We start from the raw sequence: 27,182 nt of genomic DNA, 5'->3' as shown, positions 1-27,182 counted from the left end.
GAAAGAGATGCGGGAGAGCGCCCCGTGGGTATGGAGAATGTTTTAGTCAGAGGGCAGGGATGGGGGATTTCACTCGGAGAGGAGGCAGTGCAGAGGTCCCGAGCTAGAGCGTTGGAGGCGCTGAGGACGGACAGTGAGAAGGAAGTGGGGGCGGTTGGCAGATGGCCTCGTAGGCTCGGGGAAGGACCTCGGCTCCTCAGGGCGCTGTCCTGGCTCTCCTCCCCAGCCTGACGCCTCCTTCAGGGGTCCCAGCAGTGGACGCCGCTTGCCTCTTTGGCAACACCAACTGGCTGTCCTTTAGCTTTTCCAACACTGAAGTCGACTCGACCCACGTGTCTTGTTTCTCCTGTGGTCTTGGGGACCCCTACCTTCACCCACCCCAGCATCAAGCTCGCTGCCCACGACTCTGGTCGTGCCTGCGCCCCCCTGGGCTCTTGGCACAAATGGAAAGCTGAGCGACTCCGTGCGTCAGGATGTGGACTGGAGCGGCCGCGCCAGGGCTTTCCTGGCTGGCCCTGGGTGCGCAGAGCACTTCTCTACCCTTAAGAGCTCTCCTTCCTCCACCCCCTACGTCCTCTCCCCAAAGACATCGACATTCAGTCACATTATTACATTTCCCCCCCTCGGGAAACCTCGCCCGGCTCTGTTTCTTGAACATTGCCCAGGGAGCCCCTGTGGAATCAGCATCCGTGAGGTAGGGCCTCCGGCTCCCTCCGGATGGGACCTTCTGGACCGCCGGCCCGTTCCAGAGGCTGGCGTTCCCGGGTAGCCACGCCCCTGGCCGCCCCGCCTCCCGAGGCCGAGGCCGCGGAAGGTGCCCTTCCCCGCGACCGTCTCTTACTCTGTAAGACGGTTCTAGCAGTGCCCCCTCCTCTGGGGTGAGAATTCGAGTTTTGCTCTGGAGCCCACCAGGACCGCGACGGCGATGCCAGCGGAGGGGAGGGAGACATGGAATGCAGTGGACTGCCCCGGCCACCAGACCCTGCCGGATTCAGGCTTTCCACTTCTCAGTTTTCCTCCAACCACCCCCGGTCTCCCCTGTCCTGGAGGTGATGCCGATGGGCCACAATGCCACTGAAGGACAATCTTGAGCAGAGGGAGGTGCCGCCCCGACACTGAGGACCACTTCGGGTGTAGAGAGGGGCTGGGACGGGCATGCATCCCCGAAAGGGGCCGCCTTTCCCGCTCAGCCCCAGCTGTCGTTGAGCCCCATGCACACCTGCTTCCCTCAGGGCCCCGGCGGCTCCGTCTAGGCATACAGGTCTCCACCTGGCCCGGGTCAGGGTCCCAGCTGGACTCCTCACTCCTCCTGGGGAGGACTCTCCGTCAGCAAAGGGAGCCCGACCCCTTCTAGCGGCGTGACATCCCTAAGCTGTGGAATGCGTCTGAGAGTCAGCCGCGCGCCTCCCACAACGAAATCTACCTGTGCTGGCTGGGTCGGGCCTTCTGGCCTCTTCCTTCTCACCCAGGGGGTCTCGTCCGACCTCACAGAGGTGGAAGCCTGCTCTCGGCCCCCACCCAGCCTTAGGGTGAGACTCTCCGCAGAGCCTCTTCTTTTTTTTTTTTTTTTTTTAAAGACTTTGTTTTTCTGGGCTGGCCCCATGGCCGAGTGGTTGGGTTCGCGCGCTCCGCTGTAGGCGGCCCAGTGTTTCGTTGGTTCGAATCCTGGGCACGGACATGGCACTGCTCATCAGACCACGCTGAGGCGGCATCCCACATGCCACAACTAGAAGGACCCACAACGAAGAATGTACAACTATGTACCAGGGGGCTTTGGGGAGAAAAAAAGGAAAATAAAATCTTTAAAGACTTTGTTTTTCCCTTCTTTTTCTCCCCAAAGGGGCGCCCCCCCCACCCCCGTACATAGTTGTATATTCTTCGTTGTGGGTCCTTCTACTTGTGGCATGTGGGACGCTGCCTCAGCGTGGTTTGATGAGCAGTGCCATGTCAGCACCCAGGATTGGAACAAACCAAACGCTGCGCCGCCTGCAGCCAGCGCACGAACTTAACCACTCGGCCACGGGGCCAGCCCCCGCAGAGGCTCTTCCAGCGAACTTCCCGCCCTCTCGCACCCTGTAGGCAGAACCCGCCCTGGTCTGGGACCTCCGCTCCTGACCCAGAGTTCAACTGGGTCTGACCCACTTTTCCTCTGAGCCCCTGAGCTGCCCCCTTTCCCCTCACCCCCTCATTCCACACAAGGTAAGAATCCCAAGGAAGAAATTGGAGAGGCTCTTCTAAGGAAGTTTGTCTCACCATTCCCTTTCTGGAGGGAGCCCACAAGGACCCACCCAGCTGGAAAGATCCCCTCGGGTTTCCCTGCCAGAGCCTCATGACCTCTTCTTCTCCAGGAGCAGAAGCTCCATCCCTTGTTGCCAGCATTTAGGAGGTGAGACAGATCTTCCCTTGACTGGAGGGGTGAGGGCTATTGTAGGTGGTAGTGGAGGGGCTGAGGGAAAGGTGTGTGGCCTGGACCAGAGGGCCTGCTGACTGCCAGCTCAGGGGTGGGTGACTTCCCTTCGTTTTACTGTCCTGATTCAGATTCAGTGTGGTTGGTTCTGGCGTGCTCCGTACTGTGTTTTGCGGCTACACAGGCCCTCCCCTGCTCCTCCAATTCATCAGTTCTCTCCCATACAGAACACACACATTGTTGTTCTGCTTGGAAGGCCCACCACATCCTGTCTTCCTTTTCTTAGTTAAATCTAAGCTTCCTTCAGGTCTCAGCTCAGGTTGCCAAGATGGGGAAGCCCTCTGTGACCCTCAGGGGTAGGCCACGCTCCTTCGTTTCAAGCTCTCAAGCTCTCCTAGCACAACTGGTCCCCTCAGGGCTCTCCTCTGAGTGCCCTAAGGACAAGAACTAGTCTGTTTCTGCTCACAGGTTGCATTCCCAGCACCTGGTAGAGGGTTTGGCATGTTGAAGATTCTAATCTTGGTGGCCAGCCTCACAGGCTAGGTAGTTAAGGGCAAGTAGTAAGGGAGGGCATTCCAGGCAGGGGTCAGCATGGGAGGAGGCGTACAAATGGTGTGCATGCACAGGTTTGGGAGGGATGGTTTCAAGAAGGAAGGTAAGAATGAAACCCAAGGTGGGCAGGGAGGCCTAGTCGGAAGGAGTTGACTGCTAAGGAATCTGGATTTTGTCCTGAAGCCTAGGGCGGTCTCTTTAGGATTATCTCATCCCTCTCCTGCCTACACTTGATTTTGCCAAAAGGCATTTATTGTCAGAGTGGAAGCTAGGTTGGAGGAGTAAGACTAGAAACAGGAAAAGCAGAAGCTGGACAGGAGGTTCTCTAGGAGGGTCATGAAAGTGCTGTGAAGAGAGGGACTGAGGACTTACCAATGTCCTTGAGTGAGGGGTTGAACACATTCCAACCCATCTCGCTGACCGCTACTCCCACCTTCTTCACTCCAGGGTCTAGAATTGAGCTCTGTGTATAGAAGCTCTCTAATGATTGAGGCCTAAAGAATTATGCTAAAAAAAGTTGGAAACGTGGGAGTATACTTGTAGGTTCTGTTCCATTCTTCCTAGTGACAGGTGGGTGTGTGGCATTCAATCAATGCTGGGAACAGATCCTACAAAGAAATCACATGCCTTTTTGTTTTAATCTCTTGATAAAGATTCAGTGTCCATCTTAGGCAGAAATCTGAAGTCTAACAGTTCCCCAGAAAGCTGCTGAGGCATTCTGTCAGGTCTTCCTTGGCTGACTGTGGGATTCCCCAGGCCCTGGGTGCTTCGGCAGATGTGCAGAGGCTGTGGAAATGCGCAAGGTCCAGGAAGGCCTGTAAGAAGTGCCGGGAGAAGGCGAGCTTCTGGCACTCTTGTTAAAAAATTTAAAGCAGCATTAGGTGGTAGGGAGAAACAAAAGGTGACTCAGGGTGCCTTTTCCCAGCTTTATACTGGGAAGAGAATTTCATACGAACTAGGGTTGGGAGAATATGTTGAAATGGAAACGTGAGGTTGGCTAACTCACCACAAGATACGAGGGCTGAAGAGAGGGCAGTCCTCCCCGCTCACACTTGGCGTTAAATAGCCAGAGTCTGCTGAGAAATTCTATCCTTTGCTGTAGGGGGAAAGAGGGGATTCTATGTGCCTAGGAAATGGCAGACAAAAGAGGGAGTGTGACTTCCAGGGATCCTCTTCCAGGCCACCTGGATCCCCTTTTTTCTTTGGTGGGGTCCTGCTTGGTGTCAAGTGGAATTTTGTCAACCAGGCTCTGACCAACTCTGGATCTGAGTCCTTTAGGATGGGGGAAAAGGCTAGAAAGGCTTAAGCGTGAACCTCAGTAGGTGGGCTAGCTATGGAGGAGCGAGCCTTCCTGTTCTTTAAGGCTAGTTCTAATTCAAAGCCCTGAGGTATCCATTTCTGCCTTTCTTTGGGACAGGGAGAGGGGGACAGAAAAGCAGTAAGTCGGAGGACCGTTTCCTTCGTTCTTTGCAGTCTCCTGATAACAGGAGTCTTGCTGCCTCTCCCCCTACACTTCTCACATGCAGAGATGAGCTATTTCTCCAAGCCCAGGGTTCTCATGCTGTACCCCTGACGATTCTGGTTTGTGGACAGAGACTATAATTAAAAGTTAAATTTATTACCTTTAGCTCTCACAATCTCCTCTTCAGCCCTGTTATTTCTAGAACTTCTCTCTTCCTCTTCTCTTATTAACACTGACAGCACAAACTGCTTTCCCTTCTAGGACTCCAAGGCCTCTTTACCTCCCTGTCAGGATTTAGTGTGAAAGGAGAAAGGGAAGAACCCACTTACCTGCTTTAATAGTAGCTTTTGCCCCACATCCCATTTTCAAAGTCAAGTGCTGGGGCTGGCCCAGTGGCGCAGCGGTTAAGCGTGCATGTTCCCCTTCGGCGGCCCAGGGTTCACCGGTTTGGATCCTGGGTGCAGACATGGCACTGCTCATCAAGCCATGCTGTGGCAGGTGTCCCAAGAGGAAGATGGGCACAGATGTCAGCTCAGGGCCAGTCTTCCTCAGCAAAAGGATGAGGATTGGCAGTAGATGTTAGCTCAGGGCTAATCTTCCTAAAAAAAAAAAAGTCAAGTGCCAAATAAAACCTTATTTATACTTATCTCTCTCGTATTTTGAGGCCCCAGCCCTAGTTCTTTTTGGAAAGGGTATAATACAATTTGCTTTCAGGTACTTTCCATTAGAGTTCTCCCCTGTCACATCTCCCACCTGTGATCCTCGCGGATCACAAGTGAAACTGGCTCAAGGCCATTTTAGTCAGATTTTTAAAAATACAAGAAAGCCTTTTAAATATTTTCTCCTTTTATGCCTAAAAATATCACCTCACGGCCTACCTCTCCTGATTGGGAAAAGAAAGTTATCTAACTTCTCCTTTGTCATCTTCCCTTTGGACTAGCTTTGGACTGAGGCTCCTAGGGAAGACCAGAATGCAACCTGCCTTCTTTGTATAGAACTGTATGGTTCAGTATGATTTGCTAACCACTAGCCATATATGACTATTTTAAATGAATGAAAATTAAATACAATTAAAAATTTGGTTTCTGAGTTGCGCTAGCCACATCTCAAGAGCTCAAAAGTCAGATGTAGCTAGTGGCACCTACCGTATTGGACAGCACAGACTTAGAACACTTCCGTTGTTTCACAAAGTCCTTTCAGGCCTGGTCTAGAGGATTAGTGTCCCTGTCTCCCCCTTTTTGTAATTCCATTTTAACAGTCAATAAATATTTGTAATAACTTCAGTTATAAGATAACTCAGAGGGGGTCAGGGGCTGAAGGTGGGAAATAGCATAGAATCTATAGGTCCTATGAAGGTTTCAGGAAGCATGGCAGAGGCGCCTTAGGTTTTAAGGAAGTGCTTTAGGAGCTGATGTTACATGTATCAGCCCAGGGCCACCCCCATTCTGACAGGAGCAGACAGGCTCTGGTCTTATGTATAAGTTCTGCATAATACTTAAAAAACAAAACAAAAAACAACTGCCCTATGGCCCTGCTGAAACTGAGGAGTAACTGAAATGAATGCCTTTTATTACTCATCGTTTCTGCATCTTGATTTCATATACTGCTTTGTCTGTCATAGTCCTTGTTTGGCCAAATGGCAGTGATGTAGGCAGCTCTACTGTTTAAAAAAGGCTTGCTGACCCTGCCACCTGCACACTGGGGGGGTGGGGGGGGTCATGTCAATTAATCTACTGATGCTAAGGCTACATTTAATAAAGTTCCAGCTAAGTGAGGCTATTCTTCCACTCAACATGTATGCCACTGGCTACAGCTTAAGTGAGGCTGGTAATGGCATGTTTGTGTATATGACCATTTTTCCTGAGTCTAGCTTAGCGGTTCTCAACCTGGGATGATTTTGCACCCCTCCCTCTCCTGACATTTGGCAAAGAGTGGAGACATTTGTAGTTGTCACAACTGGTGGAGGGGTGCTACTTACATCTAGTGGGTACAGTCCCTGGATGCTGCTAGGCATCCTACAATGAACAGGACACCCGCCCCCAACAAAGAATTATCCCACTCAAAATGTCAATAGTGCTGAGGTGGAGAAAGCCTGGTCTAGACCACAGTATGGATCAGTTCTTCATGCCAAGACTAATCTTGAGGTCCAGGCTTAGTAGGATAGTAAGTAAGGCTAGCAAGTATCTGATGAATTGGGAAGCAAAAAAAATTAGGAGTCAATGGAACAGTGGTCTCCACAAAGCTGAAGGACAGGTATAACTGGAGTGTGTTTAACTGCACTAGAAGGCTAAGTGCTTAGGTCCTAGTGCAGTTACAGTTGAGGACATCAGATGTGTAGCAAGTCTGTGTGAAGATGAGGTCCAGGGTATAGCCATAGGAGGAGAGAGGAGCAAGTTTAAACAGTCTGACTTGTGATACAGCAGTCAATAGCTGAACCTAGTAGGAAAGACATTCAATAAACATGAGCATCTGGAGGGTATGGATATACCAGTTTTTTTCAACGTTTTTGTAACCCACACCTCTTCTTTTCATATAGCTAAAAATCTTATGTTCTCTCTCTTTTAGTGTTATTTAAAATTTCAAAATTAAGTATCATGACCAAAATTAATCAAAGCAATGGTAATTTTGGAAGGCAAAAATTTATTCAGGTGATGTGATAACCATGTCATTATTAAGCTTTAACTTTTGTTTTCTGGGTAGTATAGAAGAAGCAACAGAACACAGGCAGCTTTAACAACACTCTCCCACTGTTTTCTCCCCACAGCTAGATATACAAACAACGAAAAATAAATTAGTTAAGATGTAAGAAGAAAAGGGAATAACAAATGAAAAGCCTTCTCATCTGTATAGACGTTTTATATCCAAATTTCTGTAGAGTATTTATCTGGAAGTTTCTAATAAAAACAATCAGACTTTGAGTTCCATAAACTCCTCTCAAAGTTCTTCCAGTGAGGACAGAACATCAGCGTGAAACACATTCTTCCCCAAAGCTACCACAGCTCGTTTTAAGAACAAAGTCAAGAACATATCACCCCCAAATGGTTCTGGATATGTCACTTTTTTTCTTGAAATAACATCCATGAATCTGGTCCTTGAAAGACTAGCCAAGAAAATTAGACATTTTTGGCATGAGTTTGCTATCTGTAGCTGGATTTTGGGCAAGTTTTGCTTAAAGTATTTCATAATGAGCAGTGATGTTAGTGTTTGCCCTTTCACATTTCAGAGTCCATGTATTTTAAGCTTCAATGTATTAAAGTCTGCTGAAAGTTTTAATATTTGAAATTTTAAAGTAGTTTCTTTTTCGTTGGTGTTCCAAAATCAGAGTTGTTCTGTCCATAAATTCAGCTGAGTACAGTTCTTTGACAACTAAGGAACCTCAGTATGTAACAAAAAACTCTCTGAATGGCATTCAGATCTTCAAAAGCCAAGGCAAACTGGAATCAAATGTACTGTTTTTCACAGTGGTCTATGCTGACAGCAGGGCTGAAGATTTCCAGTAGATTTCTAGCAGATAGGTGGAAGCCAATGCTTGGTGGTGACTGCTGCAGTACATCTTGAGTGCCAGTTTTCTTGAGTTTTTGCCAAAAACCCAGATCTAAAACATGCCATTGCTGTAGCACCACCAACATATACTCCTGTAATTTTTCCCCCAATTTAGTTCATTTGATACAGCTTCAAAAACATAGTCTTAGTGGTCAAGTACTAGGTTCATGAAAATAGGACATTCAGTTTTTAAAGCCTTATTTTGAACATAAGCAAAGCACAATTTTCTTCATCACTAGATTCAACTAATAGCAAAGAAGAATAAGTTGATGTGTTTTTTTTTTTTTTCCTTTTTCTCCCCAAAGCCCCCTGGTACATAGTTGTATATTCTTCGTTGTGGGTCCTTCTAGTTGTGGCATGTGGGACGCTGCCTCAGCATGGCTTGATGAGCGGTGGGGTGTCTGCGTCCAGGATTCAAACCAACAAAACACTGGGCCGCTGCAGCAGAGCATGCAAACCTAACCACTTGGCCACGGCGCCGGCCCCACTCCCTTTTTTTCTTTCTTCAGGTATAAGGGCCTTCTTGAGGATTTCTTGTAGGGGAGGTCTTGTGGCTACGATGTTCCTTAGCTTTTGTTTGTCTGGAAAAGATTTAATTTCTCCCTCATATCTGAAGGATATTTTTGCTGGATAGAGTATTCTTGGCTGAAGATTGTCATCTTTTAAAGTTTTGAATATGTCATTCCAATCTCTCCTAGCTGGTAAGGTTTCTGCAGACAAATCTGCTGAAAGTCTGATAGGGGTTCCTTTGTAGGTTATTTTCTTCTGCCTTGCTTCCCTGAGTATTCTTTCTTTGTCATTCACTTTTGCCAGTTTTACTACTATATGCCTTGCAGTAGGTCTTTTTACATTGACAAATCTAGGAGACCTGAAAGCTTCCTCCACACATATTTCTCTCTCATTCCCTAGATTTGGGAAGTTCTCTGCTATTGTTTCTTTGAGCACGCTTTCTGCTCCATTCTCCTTTTCTTCACCCTCGGGGATACCAATTATTCTTATGTTGCATTTCCTCATTGAGTCAGCTATTTCTCAGAGATTTTCTTCATTCCTTTTTAGTCTTAGTTCTCTCTCTTCCTCTGTCTGGAGCCATTCAACCTGTCTATCTCCAATTGTGCTGATTTGCTCCTCTATGGCGTCCACATGGGCATTCAGGGAATCCGTATTCTGTTTTATCTGATCCATTGTAGTTTTCATCCCTAGTATTTCTGATTGAGTCTTCTTTATAGTTTCAATCTCTTTTGTGAAGTAACTTCAGAACTCGTTGACTTGTTTCTCTATATTTTCCTTTACCCCATTGAGTTTTTTGATGATAGCTATTCTGAATTCATTTTCACTTAGTTTACTTATTTCTGAGTCCTCAGGACATAATTCTGGGTGTTTGCTTCCCCTCTGGTCTGGAGATTTGATGAATTGACAGATGCTGGAAGATGGATGGATGCTGGAAGATGGACGGGTCTTCCCCATTGTGATATTATTTGGTTGCAGTTATAGCCTGTCGCCACTAGATGGGGGTCAAGAGCTGGGTATTCTGAGCCCTCTACCTTTAGCCCAGATGGCCGGCAGAGCACGGGTTGGGGCAGGGAGGGCACTTTCTCTTGCCTGCAGACCTGGGTTTCCTGATCAGCTCTCACCATCTGCTCTCCTGGGGTCTTGGCTTGATGAAGTCACCCCACGAAAGCTTTCCCGCATTAGAGGGCTGCCGTGTGGGCTGCAGGGCCATGGGAGTCCTAGGTGATCCTGCTGATGCATGGCCCCTCCCCCTCTCCCTCCCTCCCGGAGCCTCCTGTGGCAGTGATCCCAGTCTCCAGGGGAGGGAGCGAAGTTCTCTCTTACCCTGTTACAGCTCCTCCGAGAGGATCTCCAGCCTCTCCGCCCTCTGTCGTTTGGCTGCTTTGCGTCTCCGAGGATTCCTGTGCTATTAGGATAGTTTTTGTTGGAATATGGTTGCTCCTTTTTGTTGTATGTGGGAGGGGAGAGAGTCCTGGGTAAGCTCACTCTGCCATTACGCTGATGTCACTCCCTAAGCTGATATTTTTTAAAACCTGAAGTTTGATATGTTCAATCATCAATTCAGAGTTAAGACTGCAGAAGATAATGAAGAAATTCTGGAATTCCTCAGTTTCCTCTCAAAGTTTTGGCAGCACTTGGAATGCAAGTTTTCACAAGTTTCTCCAGTTTTTTCTCCTTTGCAATTAAAATGGCTATTTAATATTAAGCTTTCATGGCCTTCAAAGATTATGGTTAATATTCCAACACTGTACAATCTTAAAGCTGCAGAGAATATTCCACTTGTGCTTTGCAGAATACTCCACTGTTTTTACTGGCATAAATTTAACAGTGTATGGCATGCCCAACACTTACAGATAACAACTGAAGAAGTTAACCCTATCTTCTGCATCATAACGTGAATATATACTTCATAAAAGCCTCAAAAATATTTTGGCTGCCATCTTTAGCTACCTCAGAGAAAACAGAAAAACAAGGAGTACTGATGATGGAAGCATCTGGTCCTTCTTGCAGAGCGATGAATGATTTTATTGGTGGCAGCTGGGTAGTAGGGCAATACAGGCATCCAGTTATGCCTGAGCCTCAGTAAGTGAAATCTTTGTTCATTTTCTTTTCATACTTCCATCTGCCACATAAAACCTGACATCATTTAATGGTGCCCTTGGCCAAATCTAAATGATTTTACTTTCATAATCCCCTGATTCTAGCTTGAAGAGTCAAGGCAAACTCTAACTCATGGGATGGACAAAATAGAAGCCGTAATAAATAAGTAAGCTTTTCAGAGCTAAAAAGCCTCTTCTTATACAAAATTAAACTTTAAAAGAAGATTGACCTCAAAACAATATAACTGTTCTGGATATATGACAGAAATAGCAGTGTAAATGGCATCAGATCCACAGTGAACACCTCCTGTGGCTACCCAGCCTGTATACACCTCATTAATTATAGGCCTTACTCTGAATGCTTCTTGTTCTATCTTCATATTCCCACCAGCCAAGGAGTTCTTTCCAACTTTATTTCTTATATTATGAACAATTATGTATTTTTGCTTTTTAATGTTACAACACTAAACATGAATTTATAAACTATAACTCCTATATACCCTGAAATGCTGATATAATTTGTAGAGGGAGGGGGAGAGAATGCATTTCTCTTTTATTCCTGAAAATCACTGACCTATTCCTTGAGTCTAGGAGTAACAACTCCCTACTCAGAGCCCCTAAAACTAAAAAGTTTGATCATCTCCAAAGTAGATAAGAAATGTGTTGAATTAGTAGCTGACGAGAGTATTCGCTGTAACTAGAACTGTGTGATGGATAGTGTACAACATATTAAATCATTATACAAAAATAGTCCCTTATAATGTTAACTATTATGAGAGTTTTGTTTATTAAAATTCTAAATCATGCTACTGTAATGTGCATATTTACCAATGAAAGCGACAAAACTATGAACTACATAGAGTGAAAGAGAATATATGTCAATTACAATCAATTTACACATAACTTACATAAAAGTTTTTACCTCATCAATGTAATTCCTGTATGTATTCAGGAGGAGAATGGCCGAGGACTGGACCATGGGGCTTGGGGAGCTGAGAAAAGATGCGTGGAGCCAATGGCAGTGTAGACATGCTTTATTCTCTTTGGCTAACAGGGGTAGGGAGCCCCAGTAGCTTCTCCTTTGGCCGCTTTCATATGACTTCCACATAAAAGTGGCACACAGCCAGTGCATGTTACCTGAGATATGTTTACATACAAGGTTCGGTGCATGTGCTGCCTGCAGCAGACATGCTGAGTCACATCTGCCCGGAAACTGCTCCAGTCCAATTGTCCATAATGCCTCTATTTTCCCTTCACTCCACCCCCATTAGACTGCAGTAGCAGGGGGCTTGCAGGAAGCACATGCACATGGTGCAAGCCTTGGACCCACATACCACAACAACAATACAGAGAATAGCAAACAGCCACCAAGAGACAGGCTACACCCCTGAATGTGGCGAGAACCCACTGCCATGGGGATGACAGGTTAGACCACCATTCCTGCACGGGGTCTCCTGTCAACAGACCCAGAGGCTGTCTGCGAGTCCTATGTTCATGGAGGCCATCCCCATATAGGGGTAGCCGTTCCACCCATATTTGGACCAGCTCATTCGTGTAATCTTCTGACATAGCCCCTTGGGTACCCACCCTGCTGTTATACCCCCCTTCTGTTGCTGTATGCACAGGGGAACAGGTGTGCAGAGCACAACAGCTTCCCCAGGTACCCATCCATAGCCGTCCCAAAGGCTCGGGGTTGCCCCAGGGCAGTTTATGCCCATGTTGTTGGTGCATTTGTTGATCCGCCTGGTGCCTCATTCAGCTCCACCGAGCATCAGATGGTCCCCAGGAATACAGCCAGGTCCAGTTCCCTTCCGAAGCAGGGTGGATATACCACGGCAAGCCTTTTGCTGCACTGGTGGGTAGCTCCGTGCACACCCAGCAGTTAGCCAGCTCAGCACAGGTGTGTGCCAGTCCACAACACTGTTCGCCACACTCCATCCATGGGCGAAAGGATAAAGCAGTGAGAGGAAGGAGAGGTAAATCACGTCCTTCAGGGAAAATGCAGGCTAGTCGCTTATCTTGGGACAGGAGCGTGGCTGCCAACGGGGGCCTTCCTGGCCATTGATACCATACCCTTTCTGCCTGTGGGGGTGCTGCAAGCGCTGGCTCCACATGCAGCAGTATAGGGGAACTCATTATCGGCCACAAAGAAGTCACATACATTCCTTTAGGACAGAACCAACATCGGTCCGTGGCAGCCTGACAGTTACCCAAGGGCCCAAGTGCTAGTCACCCATGGGGTGACATGTAAGTCCCATTGCTCCCCAAGTCCCCATGGCACTAAAAGTGCCAACCATCTACAGTGGGGGGCTTTTATTTTCCCAGGCCATTCCCATTCTCGTACCTTTCCCATGTTGAGGCATGTTGGGGCCAGCAAAAGAATGTTTCCATTTTGGCCATAACCAAGCTTTAGTAACTCATCCATGGTTACTACTTGCAGCTGTATGGGAGCCACACTGCAGTGTAGCAAAGCCTCTGTGGGGGCTGACCCTCCCTTTCGAGGCCTTTCCTTTAACACCATCAGCACCTGCCACAACCAGGTTGCCCATCCTCGCAACAAGGGGGGCCGTACGGCTGTGCATAAGCCCTGCTTCAAAAGTCCATCATACCTCTCTATCATCCCTGCAGCAGCTGGGTTGTAGGGAGTATGGAAGGTCCATTGGATGCCCATGGTGCTGGTCTACTGTTGGACTTCTTGTCCTGTAAAATGTGTCCCCTTGTCACTTTCTACGACCAAGGGTGAGCCATAAAAGGCACAGAGAACCTGCAGGGCTTGAACCATCCGCCTCTGATCCGCGGCTGCACAGGGCCATACAAAGAGCAAACCCGTGGCCGTCTCAACAGCCGTGAAGGCATGTACAGTACCCTTGGTCTTCGGTAAAGGCCCAATATAGTCCACTTGCCACTGGACCAGGGACACATGCTCCCTAGTTATTTGCTGCTGTGTGAACACCAGTTTCCTTGTATTAGGGAAAGCCTGGGCACATACTGCACATTCTTGACATGCTGTCATTATTTGTTGCCATGTGAGGGGTAGCCCCCAGTGCTTACTCACCCTTCTCATGGTCTTGCTCCTTGCATGATTTAGGCGTCAATGTAGCCAATGTGCCACATCTGCAGACAGGGCCCTTTCTAGCCGTCTCACACGGACCAGAGCATCAGCCTCATCATTCCCAGGAGCAGTGAGAGGTGTATGACCGGGAACGTGATACACTGTCACCTCGTTTCTGTGGCCCAAAGCCCACAGTTCCTGCCACATGGCCTGCCCCTACATGGGGTGGTTTCTGGCCAACCAATGCTGAGGCCACCACACGGATAACCACAGGGTCAATCCCCGGTACACCACCTAGCTGTCTGTACAAACAGCTAAGGGCCCTGGTTCACAGGCGATAACCATCCAGACAGCCTGTAATTCTGCCCACTGGCTGCTTTGGCTGGTGCCAGTATCAAACTAAACAGTATCAGCGCTTGGCTGCACACCTATGGCTGTCCATGTAGCAGCTGGCCCTCTATTAGAACCATCAGTATACCAAACATTCTCTGGGATAGGGGCCTTCCCCTCAGTACAGGGCGTGGGCTCTATCTCTAGAGGAGCCATCCGGGCCTTTTCCCCGACAGCAAGGAACTCAACTGGCCCTAATACTTGCTGCAACTCCATACTCAGGGGGCTGGAGCTCACCAAGCTCCTTTGTTCCAGATAGGCCCCCTAATTTGACAAGGTAGGGGTCTGGGCTGTACCAGACCATGGACGGGTAGACCATGACCAAAGCCATCCCTGAATAGGGTTCTAAGCTGAACAGGAGCCGTTCGTGTGATGGCATCACACACTATTAGGGCAGGTGCCAACTGTTTCTCCAGTAGAGAACATTGTATTTCTGGCCCTTTCCAGAGTTGGGACCAGAACCCGACAGGGGTTGGTACCCTGTCATGCTGCTGCCATAGGCCCCAGCCAAAACCCTCTTGGGTAACATGGACGTCCAATTCATGTGGTCGTCCTGGGTCAGCCACCTGTAAGGCTTGTGCCTGCTGCACAGCACGCTTGGCGGTCTTAAATGCTTGATCCGCAGCATCTGTCCAGTCCCAAGGGGCTCGCCACCTGGACTAAATGAGAGACAAACACCTGACAATACCCCAGCCGGCCCAGTAACATTTGCAGTTGGGTTACAGGCGTTGGCGGGGATATGCCTGTATTTTGTCAATGATCGCTTCAGGTGTCACCCTTGTCTTACCCGACCAAATAATCCCCAAGAATTTGACAGATAAGCCAGGTCCCTGGACTTTGGTGTCATTGACGGCCCAACCACATGTTGCCAGATGTCTCTGCAGGGAGTCAGCAGCCTGCTCTTGATCTGCAAGAGAGTCAGAGGTTAACATATCATCGATGTAGTGAAATACAAGCACTGCATCACTGTGAGCCCAGGCGGCCAAGTCCTAAGCAATAAGCCCATGACAAATTGTGGGGCTGTGCAGGTATCCTTGCGGCAACACGCAAAAAGTCCATTGTCTGCCATCCCAGGTGACAGCAAACTGGTCTTGGCTCTGGGTGGCAATGTCGATGAAAAGCAGGCATTAGCAAGGTCCACAACATAGTGGTACTGTCCCAGCTGGACTGTCAGTTGATCCATTATATCATGTACCGAGGGCACAGAAGCATGCAATGGAAGAATCACTTTGTTCAGTTCCTGGTAGTCCACAGTCATACGTCACATGCCGTCAGGGTTCCTCACGGGCCAAACCGGGGAGTTATAGGGACTGTGGGTGGGTCACATGATCCCAGCCTCTTCTAGTTTTGCAATGGTCTGTGTGATCTCCTAATGTCCACCTGGAAGGCAATACTGTTGGGTGGCCACCACATGCCGCGGCATCTGCAACACCTGCGGCGGGTGGTGCGTATGCCCCCAGATGACAGTCTAACCACGTGCACCCATAGGCAGAATTTGCCTATGGTGGTCTGTAAGCACAATCCTTGCAAAACGTCCACCCCTAGAACATACTCTGGGATAGGGGACACATAAACTGCATACACCCGGGACAGCAAGCAACCAACACCAAGAGACAGGGACACCGGTTTCACCTTCACCGTATGGCCCCCATATCCATCAACATATGCCGGCTTCCCTGGAAACTTATCCAGGTTGCTGCAAATCAAACTGCAATCGGCTCCAGTATCTACCAATGCCAGCACACGCTGCACATTGTTTGGGGATCAGTAAATCACAAGTTCCACATGTGGCCTCCGGTCCTCCGGGGATCCCCCAAGCTGGGCACCTCAGCCTTCTGCCTAGTCAAAGAGGTACGCGGGCTCTCCTCCTGAGGGCTGCACGAAGTCCTGAAGGCTTACCTTCAGGCTCTTCTTCAGGTAAGGCTGTCGGCTCTTACCAGGGTTCTTCCCTGCTCCTGCTGTCTTTTGGAACTGTTGCTCAGGCTTCAACTGGTGCCACAGTGCCACCAAGACAGCGTTCAGTTGCTGGTCTATTTTTTTTTTTTTAATTTTTATTTTTTCCTTTTTCTCCCCAAAGCCCCCCGGTACATAGTTGTGTATTCTTCGTTGTGGGTTCTTCTAGTTGTGGCATGTGGGACGCTGCCTCAGCATGGTCTGACGAGCAGTGCCATGTCCGCGCCCAGGATTCGAACCAACGAAACACTGGGCCGCCTGCAGCGGAGCGCGCGAACTTAACCACTCGGCCACGGGGCCAGCCCCAGTTGCTGGTCTATTTTTGCCTGATCAATGCCTGTAGCTAGCACGTCTATTCACATCTGCATGCGGGTGACTCGCTTGGGCCCTTTCTCCGCGGAGCCTGTTCTAGGCTTGGGCACCACCTGCCGTGTGACACGCATGGTTCTCTCCCTCCTCGGCCTTCTACGTCCCCCAAAGTGGCCATGGCAGTAGTTACCTCACGTATCTGGTGCCCACATAGGGTGCCAAAATGGCCAAGGGCCCAAAAGAATTAGACGGGGCTGTGTTAAGAACCAGGTCCTTCATCCTGGACGTAAAGCACTCATCATTGGGCCCCTGGGGATGAAGGTTAAAAATGGCTTGTTGCGTTCCCAATTCATGGATAACTTGGATCAGTTCCACATAGGTCTGCCACCGGCTTACAGTCTCCGGAAGCTCCCCGACATTACCCCACACTGTCCGGGTGGCAGCTGTCACCCACTCAATCATGCAGTGATTCCCCTGGTCTTGGCCCAGCTGGCAACTATTCTGTAGCTGCTGCCGAAAGGGAAGGATGCAACGTGATGGAGGCCAGCTTCTCCATCTCGTCAGGGGTACAGATTATACTATCTGCCCCCTCATTCCATAGCCGCAGGAGCCAGGCCAGTATGGGCTCACCTGGCCAGTGCCTGCACTGCTTACACAGGTCCCGCAGTTCTGTTGGTGTAAGGGCTGTGAACTTTGTCACCACCGGGGCTCCTTGTGCGACACCTCCTGGGCCCAAAGGCTGCTCATGCTCTACCTTGTGCTGGATTACTGGCCACCCATGGAGAGGGCGAGCTTCCTTCAGGTCCTGATCCTCAGCGTCCTCCAAAGTCTTGCTGCAAGGCACCATTCCAACTCCTGTTCCAACTGCGGCACCCACACCTCCAGGGCATCCTCCTTGGCTTGCAGTTCTTGTATGCGGGCTGCATCCCACATGGCAGAATCCATGTTGCAGTGCAGGGCTGTCAAAAAAAGCCAACCTGCCCGCCCCATGGTGGGCTGGGCCTTCTCTGGCACCTGTTCCCCCAGGCTACACAGAGCCGTCTTGATGCTGACAGGGATACCATCCACGGACTCCCACCCTTCCGCAGGGGCCCAATTCAACAGGACTTCCGCCACCGGGAACCACATACTAGTGGGTGGCCACTAGTGTCTGTCCCGTCAGCCTCAGGAGCTGTAGGTCCACGCGCCTCAGAATCCTGCAGACTACACCAAGTATATTCAGGAGGGGAACGGCTGAGGACTGGACCACGGGGCTCGGGGACCTAAGAAAAGATGCGCGGAGCTGATGGCAGTGTAGACATGCTTTATTCTCTTCAGCCAACAGGGGGAGGGAGCCCCGTGGCTTCTTCTTTGGCCGCTTTTATATGACTTCCACACAGAAGTGACACAGAGCCAGTATATAGGTTACATAAGGTATGTTTATATACAAGGTTCGGTGCATGCGCTGCCTGCAGCCGACATGCTGAGTCACTTCTGCCCGGAAACTGCTCCAATCTAATTGTCCACAGCGCCTCCATTTTCCCTTCACTGTACTTGACAATAGCATCTACCTAAGTTCTGGTATGCTTGAAAACAAGTTTTAATTTCTTTTAAACATTCTGTATTTCAGAAAGGGATTATCCCCAATTTGTTTAACTTGGTTTTGCCCTTTACACTGATGGGCTTTATAAGTAATCTCTCAGGTTTTAAGTGAGTGTTATCTGGCCTCCCCAATTGAAGAGACCATCTCTTTTCTCTTGTCTAAATTGCCTTTCAATTAAAATTTTGGTTTCAAAGTCCTTTCCAGAAAATTCTAGCAGAAGAACGAAAAGTTACCTCCTTTCCTCAGCTTTAGTGTACTAAAAACCAGAAACATAGGACAGTTTCTTCTGTAGGCAAACTGAATTACCACCTTGGAGGAAAGCACACTGCTAGAGTTTGTCCTTAAAGTCAGATTAGTATGATGGAATTAGCAGTGATTTAAGTTAAGACTTGCCTTATGCATTTACCAATAGTTACTGTAAAATGGGGGGCGAGGGGTGACGATAATATCTAATATATGATGCCTGTAGGACAGTGTTCTGTCTGTATTTTGACTGCAACCCAGAGTAAGGAGTACATTTTACGTTGAGACAAAATATACACACGCACACATAAGTTAAAAGTTTCATAAAACACTAATTACCCTTACTACGCTCCTTGCACTCTGATATTTTCTCTTCTGTTTCATTTTAAAATAATGCTAGGGATGACCCATGTATTTTAAGACACATTAATTGGTCAAAATCCATAGTTTGAAAACCATAGTTTTCTGTAGGAGAACATGAGGAAAAACATTTTATAAACTGTAAAGCACTACTGAGATGTGAGCAGCTGCCCCTGAATATCCAGGTTAAGACTTTTGTGGGCCTAAAGAAAACCTTCTTTGGGTACTGCTAGCAGCACACCCACCTAGGCTTTTGGTGAGGAAGACAATATTCACGCTGACTATCATTGAGACAATTCTCTAATGCTCAGGTTAGGACTAGAAAGCAAGGCATTAACCAAATCAATTCCCAAGGAAGGGAAGACAAATTAGATGAAAGTCAAATGAAAAACCAAACATCTGTGTAGTGCTTTATGGTTTATAAAATACTTTCACATACATGATCCCTTTTAATCTGAACAAGTCTAAGAGGTTGAGACCTGCCCAAGATTAGACAGTGGCAGAGCCAGGGCATCTGATCCTAAATCCCTCACTCTCCACTAAGATAAAATACCAGGACAGGAAAGTGATCAGGACATGAGGTTTATTCTAATCCATCAAAAGTGCATGTCTTCTGCCTTTCTCTACAGGCAAAATGGACCTTACTGAAGTCGGGAAGCAACTCCAGACTCTGGGAGGGAGGCGTGCCCGGTTGCTCTTATTAGTCCAGGGCTCACTTGGAGTTTCAGTCTGCTGATACCAGCGATCTGTTGGACACTCCTTGTGCTCTGAGGTCCCAAATGTCTATTATCTGAGGTCCTGGAGTCTTGGTCCGGTATAGACTCAGGACTCACATTAGACGGTAATTAAATACTAGGGATCTGTCACCTATACCCGTCAAACTTAGGTAGACTGAAAGGGAATAACAACAGTGGTCAGCTTCTGGTGACTGTCATATGTCTTTGCTCAGCTTCCTCTGGGGAAGGACACTGGCCTCAGCCGATGTCTCCTCTGTCTACATATGCCCATTGCTCTCCACCATGTCCCCCATCCTTTACAAAAAAGACATTCAACTAGTAAGTACCACCTCTCCCAGCTCCCCGTTTCCTCTCCACCCCCTTCCAACCCCCGTAGTCCCTCCTTCTGCCTCTCACCTTGTACTCCTGCACCACCTCCTCCAGAGGCACCACGCTGTGCTGTTTGTGGCTCCTGGATTCTCGGCACACCACACAGATGGCCTCTTCATCCACCTCGCAGAAGAGCTTCAGGGCTTCCTGGTGTTTGGGGCAAATGCCCTGCTGGGTCCCCCGGCTCCCTCGATAAGGAGTGGAGCACATTGGTGAATCACCTGGACCATGCTGGCCAGCTGCAGGTTGGGACGAAAGCAGTGACGTGAAAACTCTTTCGGCACTGGGGGCAGGTGAACTGCTGTGGAGGGGCCGGGGGAGGAGGCAGGTGGGTGTCAGGATACAGCTCTTCATCGTACTCATCGTATTCTTCCAGTATCTCCTCCTCTTCTTCCGGGTAGACATCAATTCTCAGGTCCTGTCTCAGGCCTCCCAGGTAATAGTTCCGATCTTCCTCCTCCTCTTCTTCCTCCTGGTCCCACACATAATCCATGTTGCCCCAATTCCTTATGCCACCACCACCGACCCAGACTTCATCATCCTCTTGCTTCTGGAACAACTCCTTGTCAACATTCCCCTGGTACAAAACCTCTCCAGTGGAGTTGTCCGATCCACCGACGGCCCCCTCCGCCTCGTCATTCTCCTCCTCCTGCTCCCATTCATCTTCTTCCTTGTCCCTGTCCTCCTCATCCTCCCCTCCCCACAGCTGGGTCACACACCCTCGGCAGAAGTTGTGCTCACAGCCGATGGACATGGGGTCCGTGAAGTACTCCAGGCAGATGGCGCACACCGCCTCCTCCTGAAGGGTCTGCACCAGGTTGTGGGGGGTGGTCCAGCCGGCCCCCCTTAATGCGCTGCCAACAGGGGAAGCGTTAGCTGGGCGCCTAGGAGCAGGGCAGCGCCCACAGGTCCGCCTCCGAGCTACGCGGGTGACCCACGGTTGTCCTCAACGCAGCACTAGAGTTCAACTGCAAGTGATTAACTTCCAGTTCATGGAGAGGAGGCAAGCCCTTGTCACAGAGACGCTGGGGACCACCTGTCAGAGTTACCAGAAAAGTGGTCTAGCATGGGCTGAGTTGCACAGGGGTTGGCACATCTGGCCCTCAGTTTCTTTTCTTTTCTTTTCTTTGTTTTTTTTTTTGAGGAAGATTAGCCCTGAGCTAACATCTGCTGCCAATCCTCCTCTTTTTGCTGAGGAAGACTGGCCCGGAGCTAACATCCATGCCCATCTTCCTCTACTTTATATGTGGGATGCCTGCCTACCACAGCATGGCTTGCCAAGCTGTGCCATGTCGGCACCAGGATCTCAACCGGGGAACCACAGGCCTCTGAAGCGGAACGTGCAAACTTAACCACTGTGCCACCAGGCCAGCCCCTGGCCCTCAGTTTCTTTAGTAAGGCCCAAGAGCAAGAATGGTTTTGAAATTTTAAAAGGGTTGTCAAAAAAGAAAACAAAGATGAATATGTGGACAGAGCCTGTATGTGGCCAGAAAAGTCTAAAGCATTTACTACCTGGCACTTTACAGAAGCAGTTTGCTGACCCCGGGGCTGAGAGGCCGGAGCGCAGGCATCCAGAGTGCCTTCTGATGCTGCGCTTCTGGCTTGCTCCTTCCTTCTGGGTGTGGGACTCAGGTTCTCCCTCACCCTCTGGCAGTCCTGCCTCGGGTCTAGTTGTGGGTTTGCGGCTGGTCTTACTGTTACAGACTCTGGGAATATTGGTGGTTCTGTCTCTCTGCTCCTCTTCAAATGTAACATGTACACAGAAAGGACAAATCATAAATTTACAGCTCCAATAAATTTTCAAAGTGGACATTCAAAACAAGAGCACCCCCAGAAACCCCAGATACACTTCCATGTGTTCCCCACCCCCAGGGACTCTCTCTCCCGCCTTCTTTAACCATGGATTTGTTTTTTCTCTTCCTGAACTTCACAGAAATGGATGCTTCATATCATACAGTGCGCACTTTTATGCTGGGCTCTTTTCATTTCACTTCATGTCCAGGAGATTCCTCCATGCCATTGTATATAGTAATAGATTGCTCATTCCAATTTGGTGTCAATATTCTGTTGTGTAAGTAGAGCAAGTTTATTTGTCTGTTCTTCTGTTGATGGGCATTTGGCTTGTTCCCAGTTTTGGGCTATTATGAACAGTGCTTTGAATACTTGAATTTGTTGTTTGGTGAACGTAAGTATGCATTTCTTTCTTGGGCATAAGATTTAGGAGTGGAGTTGCTGGGTCAGAGGGATGCATATATTTAATTTTTAGTACATATCACTTGTGATTTAAACCTTGAAATTAAGATCCCCCTGCACTTTGGTCTTTTCACTGGGGCAGGGCTGGCCTGTACACTGATGCTGAGAGTGAGAGGCTATAAGTGCGGAGGCTGGAATGCAGGCCAGGCCAGCCTCGGGCAGCACACAAACTTGGGGAGCTCAGGAGCAGGGTGTTCTGATCATCAGTGACTTTTGGGGAGACCTCTAGCTTGGCCTGTTGCCTGACGTGTTGCTATCAAGGGGCTTTCTCTTCTTCCTGCCTCCTCCCTCCACCCTTTGGAGTTGAAGATGTAGAGTGCTGGATGCCTCTTCTCGGGATGGGGCCAGAGCACGGGGCAGCCAGGATAGTTCCCCCTGTGCCCTCTCCCCTGCTACACGGGCAAGGAAGAGCAGGGAGGTTGTGTGCTTGAGAAACAGCGGGAGAGCCCCTGAGAAGACCAGCTCTGGGCCCCTCCTCCTCTCAGTCCCGTCTGATTCCAGGGGCCCAGGATTCAGTCTTTGGGTGTCAAGCCCTACCTGGGAACCTGTGATGATCTCTCTTATTTTCAGGCATGGGCACCTTTTTCACCCTTGCGTGGTGGATCCAAGGAGTGAATCCTTCTAATTTTAGGGAAGAGTGTGTGGTTAGTGACACCAAATGAGGCCCTACGCAAATAGGATTTAGCTGTTCTTGGAACACAGTGCTTTTCCAAGTTTTAAGACAGCATGAACACTCTTAAGGAGACTTCAAGCTGTTTGTTTGGGGACCCAGATCTTTCCTTGTGGATTTATCATCCAGCCCTTGACTATCGGGGACCACTGGTAACCTTGTGTAGTGGCTTCCCTTACTTCATCCGGGGGATAGACTGGTGTAAATTCTTAGAAGGGTAGAGTGGGAATTAATCGTAACTGGAGAAGCTCTCCAGCTGCCAAGTTATTTCCTTTTGTGGCCTCTGATTCCCCCACTGTGGTGGCCTTTACAATGGACCCCAGCTGCTTCCCTGGGGCTCTGTACCACTTCTAGCAGTTTAAGGGTCTCTGGCCCATGTTTGATTTCTTTACTGCTGCTCTGAAGAGGCCCTCTTTTGGGGCTGGCCCTGTGGCTGAGTGGTTAAGTTTGTGCGCTCCTCTTTGGTGGTCCGGGCTTTTGCCGGTTGAAATCCTCACGTGGACTTAGCACCGCTCATCAAGCCATGCTGAGGTGGCGTCCACATAGCAGAGCTAGAAGGACCCACGACTAGAATATATAGCTATGTACTGGGGGGCTTGCGAGGGAGGGAGGAAAAAAAGGAAGTCCTCTTTCTTTCCAAATGGCTCGATGAGCGTGAATTACAGAGAAAGTATGTTTAGAGTCTGTGTATATTGTTGTTATTATTATTACTTTTTTCCCAATTCTAAAGCTCTGGTTGATGCAATTATTTCTGCCTTTTGGGACGAGGTGCCTGGCGTCAGCCCCTTGGCTTCTGTGGTCTCATGCAGAGACACTACTGCATAACCTGCTCTTCCTTGTCTGTTACTCATGAAGGTGCTCCCATCTACAAGCCACACTTCCTCTGCATTAGGTGATGGTTCACTCTGGAGATCTCTGGGGCTAGAGTAAACCTGATCAATCACTGCTGGGCAAGCATGGGAAATAGGCCCATTGGAATCAGGGAGCAGGGTAGCTGGGTTTAAGGTATGACAGGGTTTTAAAGAAATATGAGGGGAACCTAGCAGCATAGCTTGGTATTGGAGTACTCTATTCTGGGATAGCCAGAGGTGTCCTCGAGACTAGAGATTTGATGGTGAAACCAGCAAAGAGTTAGCTGTTGCTGATTAAGTAGCTAGGAGCTAAAGGTTTTTTTCCTTTTTGCAATTACTGATTATAGCTTTTGGCTGTTTAACCGCCCCCCCCCCCCGCCCCCCATTGTTAACTGTGCTGTTTAGGCAACATGCTATCTGACTCCCACTAGGCTCCCACAGATAACATCTCCCTGGAGCCTGGGTCACTATGGTAATGGGTGTTTGAACTGTTTTTCAGGAATTAGGACCCCTTTGTCCATTCCAGGCTGATTGAGACCACCAACTCATCAACTGGGCCCATGCAGATGTCTGATAGGCAACATTTTGATGTCAAGAGGCTAAAAACTCTACCCTCAGATCATGCCCATGCCACCATTTTGTGAACATGGGTCCTGTGAAGAGCCATGGGGTCTGACTGTGCTTGTGCAGATCATCAACTACCTCACCTCTCCTCACCTCCAATCACCTATCTCCACATTTCAGACCACCTTGCCCCCTGCCCCATAAATATCCCTGAGTCCCTATTTTCAGGGAAGTGGATTTGAGACTCATGCTCTCACTTTCTTGCATGGCTGTGTAGGAGAGGAAGACATTTCCTCTACCCACTCTGGGTCCTTCTGGCTGGACTACAAACTAAATTCACATGAGACAGAATAACAGGAGAAAATTAAACAAAGCTTTATAACATGTATACATGGGAGAGACCCAGAAAAACTGAATAACTCACCAAACGGTTGAAGCTCTCACCTTAAATAGCTAAAGACAAAGGAGGATGTTGGGGGTGGGGGAGTCAGTTATGGGAAATAACCAGAAAAGTACAGTAAACATGAATACGGTTATTATGCAGATTTAAGTCCTTGCCTTCCGCATTGATAAGAGTTTCTAGAGATAAGGTCATCCCCCCTTCTTCCTGGTACAGAGAGGGAGACACCTTTACAGATGGAGATTTCTCTTACAAATGTAAATGTCTCTTACAAAGTGTAACTTCTACTTCTCAGAGTTTCTCTCATGTCTGTAGTTTTTACAAGTAACTAGCCCAAAATAATCCTCATGCCAAAGACACCTATCTTGGGGTGGCCAATTCCAGTCCCTGACACTACCCACCCTCATCGTCATCTCCCACCACTCCTGGTGTCATGCTATTATTTCCAGCAATAGCAAACCATTTGCAGCATCCTCAAGGATGTCAGACTATTTATGCTACTTAGTCCTTGCTCCGACTCTTCCCCCTTGCTCATCAGTATATCCCCAGCACCCAGCACAGCATAAGCTCTGGATAAATATTTCCTAGGCGCACCCTCTGCCTGCAATGGGGAGGACAGGACACAAGCCAAATGGCAGCATCTCCGCCTCTACATTTGGTAAGAAATTTAAAAGGACAACCTTGCCAGAGGTACTGCAGGTTAGGGAGAATGCTTATTGGAGTTTCCTCGTGGACTTACATTGGTTAATAACGACAGAGAGATTACAAGTCAAATGGTACATGTTGAGAAAAACATGGCAGACTGAATCAACATTGCTGCCACAAGTACTTTAAGAATTCAAAGCGCAGGTAATAAAGAAAGATTAATTAATGAGGCAATGAAGATTAAATTAGGAAATACTTATGCTGGCTGCAAGAACACAGTGGACTAAGGATTATCAACCAAGGGGAGGTTGCGGCAGGAGGTGAGCAGAGCTCTGCTTTCAGTTTATCTTGGAAAGATGTTTCCTTCCAAGCTATCACTCAAATTAATACCTGTAATCTTCAGGTATATTAATCACACTTATAGGAAGCAGCAGTACCTGTTAGATTATGTTTGCTCTAGAAAGGTGTGTTTAAAATTCACTTAAAGTGTTTGTTCACCTACGTTATATTATCTGCTAAAGTTATTTCTTATGTTTGTCGTAGGAAATTTAATTCAATTTTCAGCATTGAGGAAACTAACTCACTGTCTATGACCTCACTGGTATATAGTTAACCCAGCCTGTATAGACACCATGCAAAGTCTCCTAATCAGACACCATTTCAGGCCATAGATCTAGATTTTCTCATTGTTAGATACATGTAGCATAAAAATTGTTTTTTATGACAGATTTTTTTCAAGTAAAATTTGAAATCCCACTCTCCACAACTGGAAGTATCACAACGTGGCTCTCACCGCTGTGGGAAGGCTTCGGTCCTCACAGTACCAGCCCTCCTGCCCTGCATCATCCCCTTCCTTCGCCCCATTTACCTGGGGAGATTTCACCCAGGTAAACAGTGCAGTCTGAACTTGGTAGCTGTATCTCAACTAGACCAAGGTGTAGAAATTTTGGCCCATCTTCAGGCTTCTGCTCCTAGGGGAGCGTTTATCAGAGGTTATTATAAACATTCACTGAGATAGAGAGTGAAGTTAATATTGAATGGAGGTGAACCGAAAGAGACCTAGTGGAGAGGTTAAGAATCCTAAGGTTAAATCCTGGCTCCAACATGCCTTGCCATATGACCTTGGGCAAGTCAGTTAACCTCCCAGTGTCTCAGTTTCTCAATAGGTAAAATGGGGATAATAATATTACATCCTACATAGGATGTCCACCCAGATCCAGGTAGTGTTGTGCGGATTCAATGTGTTAAAGCACATAAAGCACCTAGAATAGGGTCCAGCATGTAATTCTGTAAATATTATCATCACTGCTCTTCATGGCTAAGAAGGAACAACATGAAGTCATCTGGAAAGGCAATGCTACCCAAAAGTGAGTGTCTTGGTCAAATTGTCCATGCAGTGGAATGAGGAAGAGTCTGGGGGGAGAGACTTGGAAGCCCTGAAGGCATAGGTGCATCTCATCCTTATTCCCATCTCAGCTTGTCAAATTTCCCCTTTGGAAAGTTTAAGAAGGAGAGGACAGTCCCATGCAGAGCACTCTTCCTGCATCCTGAGAACAGTTTACTGAGAACCCCAGAGAAGGAGGGAAGAGAAGGGAATTGAGACTAGTGGTCAAAGGGTTTTGGAGGTCAGAATGGCCCTAGGTGCAGGGTTCTTACAGTAAACCCAACCCTAACCAGCCTCTCCTGGCTGCTCATGATGAGGGTGGAGAAGAGTCCACACCCACTGGAGCCTCCCATAGCTCAGCCAAGAAGAAAACCAGGTTAACTAAACCCCAGGAAGCCTGACCCCCAGGGTGGGCCTACTGGGGGTTTGGGACCACTTAGTTTACCACATAGAAAGCCAAAATATAAAAGCATTAAGAGACAAAACAGGAGAGATGATCAAATGAGACAAACCAGAAGACAAAATGAGCAGGACCTCTGATAGAGTGCTTCCTCCTCAGTACCACATGGAATCCCAGCAGGGATGGGGCTCCGCATTTCCCAAGCAGGAATGGAACACAAAACCTTGACCTGCTCCTAGGTCAGTAGTAGGTACCTCTAAGATGGCCTCCAACATTATCTCCCATCTTCATGGCTTTGTTTAACCCCTTCCCCTTGAGTGACTAATAGAATATGGCAGCAGTCACCTTCAAAATTAGATTCTGAAAAGTCTGCAGCTTCTGTCTTTATAGTACTTTCTGTTCAATGGCTCGCGCACGCTCTCTCTCTGCCTAGTAACCATAGAAAGA

The 27,182-nt window shown here is 48.3% G+C and overlaps 1 protein-coding gene across 1 annotated transcript; it reads right to left on the bottom strand.

The window, feature by feature from the left end:
- Window positions 1–680: 680 nt before the first annotated feature.
- On the bottom strand, window positions 681–20,859 carry TRIM52 (tripartite motif containing 52). Its single transcript, XM_070571734.1, is given in 6 exon segments — window positions 681–982; window positions 10,326–10,356; window positions 19,596–19,780; window positions 19,783–19,836; window positions 19,839–20,489; window positions 20,832–20,859. Coding segments are annotated over 6 exon segments (1,251 nt in total).
- Window positions 20,860–27,182: the final 6,323 nt, after the last annotated feature.

This window comes from Equus przewalskii, chromosome 13 (genome assembly GCF_037783145.1).
Source record: "Equus przewalskii isolate Varuska chromosome 13, EquPr2, whole genome shotgun sequence".
Lineage (NCBI taxonomy): Eukaryota > Metazoa > Chordata > Mammalia > Perissodactyla > Equidae > Equus > Equus przewalskii.
The sequence above is the reverse complement of the archived record's forward strand: the minus strand, read 5'-3'. Positions and strand labels throughout refer to the sequence as shown.